This window comes from Geospiza fortis, unplaced genomic scaffold (assembly GCF_000277835.1).
Source record: "Geospiza fortis unplaced genomic scaffold, GeoFor_1.0 scaffold244, whole genome shotgun sequence".
In the NCBI taxonomy this organism is placed as follows: domain Eukaryota; kingdom Metazoa; phylum Chordata; class Aves; order Passeriformes; family Thraupidae; genus Geospiza; species Geospiza fortis.
The window spans coordinates 1,590,209-1,592,441 of record NW_005054370.1 but is presented as its reverse complement, the minus strand read 5'-3'; the positions used below and the strand labels follow the sequence as shown (position 1 = coordinate 1,592,441).

The window sequence follows — 2,233 nt, the reverse complement described above, 5'->3', positions numbered from 1 at the left end:
CCTGCCAATTTGGAAACACCCTTTATAGACCATTTCTATTGCATCAGCTTGTGACATATTCATAAATAATATAAATACAATATATTTATATTGTTTTATATTTACTATTTTATTTATATTGTTTATGAATATGTCACAGGCTGATGCAATAGAAATGGTCTATAAAGGGTGTTTCCAAATTATTTATATTTATTATATTTATATTTATATTATTTAATATTTACTGTTATATTTATATTGTTTTATATTTACTAATAGTAAATATTAAAAATTATAAATACAAATACAGATATAATAGTAAACTTTCCCCCAAACTAGTTTACATATTCCAAGAACTGTTTAGGATGGCTCCACCTCAGATCCACCTTTTTAGAGCATGCATACTCTTTGGCTGTGGTTTTAGTCCATTCTCATCATCACCTTCAGTTTTGGGCCTTACTTTTTACCAATGGTAAGTGTTGGTAGTTGGCGTATCAGTAGCAGGGTCCTCATCATATGTTCCTTGGATATTATCCCATCCAAGCAAGCATTTTCACACAAGCATATCTATATCAGCTATTTCTAAGTTTAAATTAACAACAGAAATAAATCTGTATCTTTATAGCAAACTTACTTTGACACTACACATATAGAATCCATTTTAATATTTGCCCCAGCCCCTTCTCCAGCAGCCCAAACCCACAGATCCCCACACCCTGCTCCCAGCCCAGGGCAATGTCCCCTGCTCATCCCTCTGTCCCCCCAGAGGGACATCAGGACCTGCACAGTGTGCCAGGGCTATGAAATCCCTCCCAGGCTTGCCCAGCGCTGGGAATTCAATCTAAGTAGAGCAGGAACTCTTTAAAAGTTAAAGGCTTGGGAAAATTGCCTCTTTTATTATTAATAAAGTGGATAATGCAGTGCAAGGCTCCCTCACCGAGCAGGGAGTGAGCTGGGGGCTGTGCAGCAGGGCTGGGCTGGGCTGTCCTGCCCCTCCTGATCGCCCCCTGCACCCCCAAATTTGTTGTTAATTGTGCAGCTGGGGTGGGCTGTCCTGCACCCCCTGATTGCCCCATGCACCCCCAAATTTGGTGTTAGCACCCATTTGGGCAGGGCTGGGGCTGTACCTCAGCCTGGAGCTGGGTGAGGGCTGTGAAATGCCTCGGGGTGTTTCTGTGCTGGAGGGGAAAGAGGTGATCAGTCTGCCAGGAGAGAGATGAGGAAGGACAGCAATGAGGGGGATGAACCACACAGCTCCTCTCTTCCAGCTGGCAGGGGCTCAGGCCCTTCTGAGATGTTTTGTGGTGCCCCCAAAACACGTCCTCTGCTCTGCAACCTCTCTCTTCCCTTCCCAGGGGAGATCAGGGCTGAAAAGGCACCTCAGGGCTGAAACAAAAGAGGTAGATCCCCAAAAATCTCCTATGTGGGCAGCCCAGGGAAAAGCAAGGATGTCAGTACCTGTGGAGCACCAGTGTGTGGGCTGCCCGTGGCGTCAGGGTGATGCAGCTCCCAGCACTGCTCTCTCCCAGTGCCAGCCTTTCCCAGCCTTCAGTGGCAATGGATTTTCTCCCTGCCTTGTTTCTAGAGCTGGCAAACCTGAGAGATGTGGTGCCTTCACACACCTTTCCTGCTTTGGGGGGTTTTTACCATCCAGACCCACAGAATGGCTCAGGTGAAGGGTACATTGTTCCTGTGGTACAGAGTGAAGATATTCCAGGCTGCCAAAGGAATTCAGTGTTGTTGGGAATGGGGCATCCCAACCCAGTGGGAATTACAGCACATCATCCTGAGGCTGGGGAGCAGCTGGATTCAGAGGAATCCATTTCCCAGCACTCCCTATTGCAGTAGGTCAAACCCCACTGTGTCTGTGGGGCTGCTGCTCCTGTCTGCCAGCCAGCTCTGAGCAGGAAGCAGCAGCCATTCCAGCAGGGATTGCAAAATCCAGCTGGCACCTCTCTGTTTCAGGTGTCCTCCCAACACCCATATGCTGAGGACTTCATTGGGAAACCCCACGTGTGGACTGTTGACTACAACAACTCTGAGGAGTTCGAAGCTGCCATCAAAACCATCATGAGGACACAGGTAGGGCTCAGAGCAGTTTTGGGGTGACCTCCCTGCTGCTGGGTTTGGACAAGCGTCTTGGTTTGACAAGACAGGTGTCTGCTAAGGAAGGCAGGAGCCTCCCTTGAAATGGAAAATGTAAACTCCTTCCCTCTGAATTGTTATACTTTTGAAATTATATAATAATAATATT

General features: G+C 46.8%; 1 protein-coding gene across 1 annotated transcript in view; it reads left to right on the top strand.

Moving 5' to 3' along the window:
- MGAT5B (alpha-1,6-mannosylglycoprotein 6-beta-N-acetylglucosaminyltransferase B) overlaps positions 1-2,233 on the top strand; it is a 72,442-nt gene that overhangs the window by 59,246 nt on the left and 10,963 nt on the right. The window contains exon 15 of the mRNA XM_031059908.1: positions 1,945-2,061. Within this exon, the coding sequence (XP_030915768.1) occupies positions 1,945-2,061 (117 nt within the window). The remainder of the gene's footprint in view (positions 1-1,944; positions 2,062-2,233) is intronic.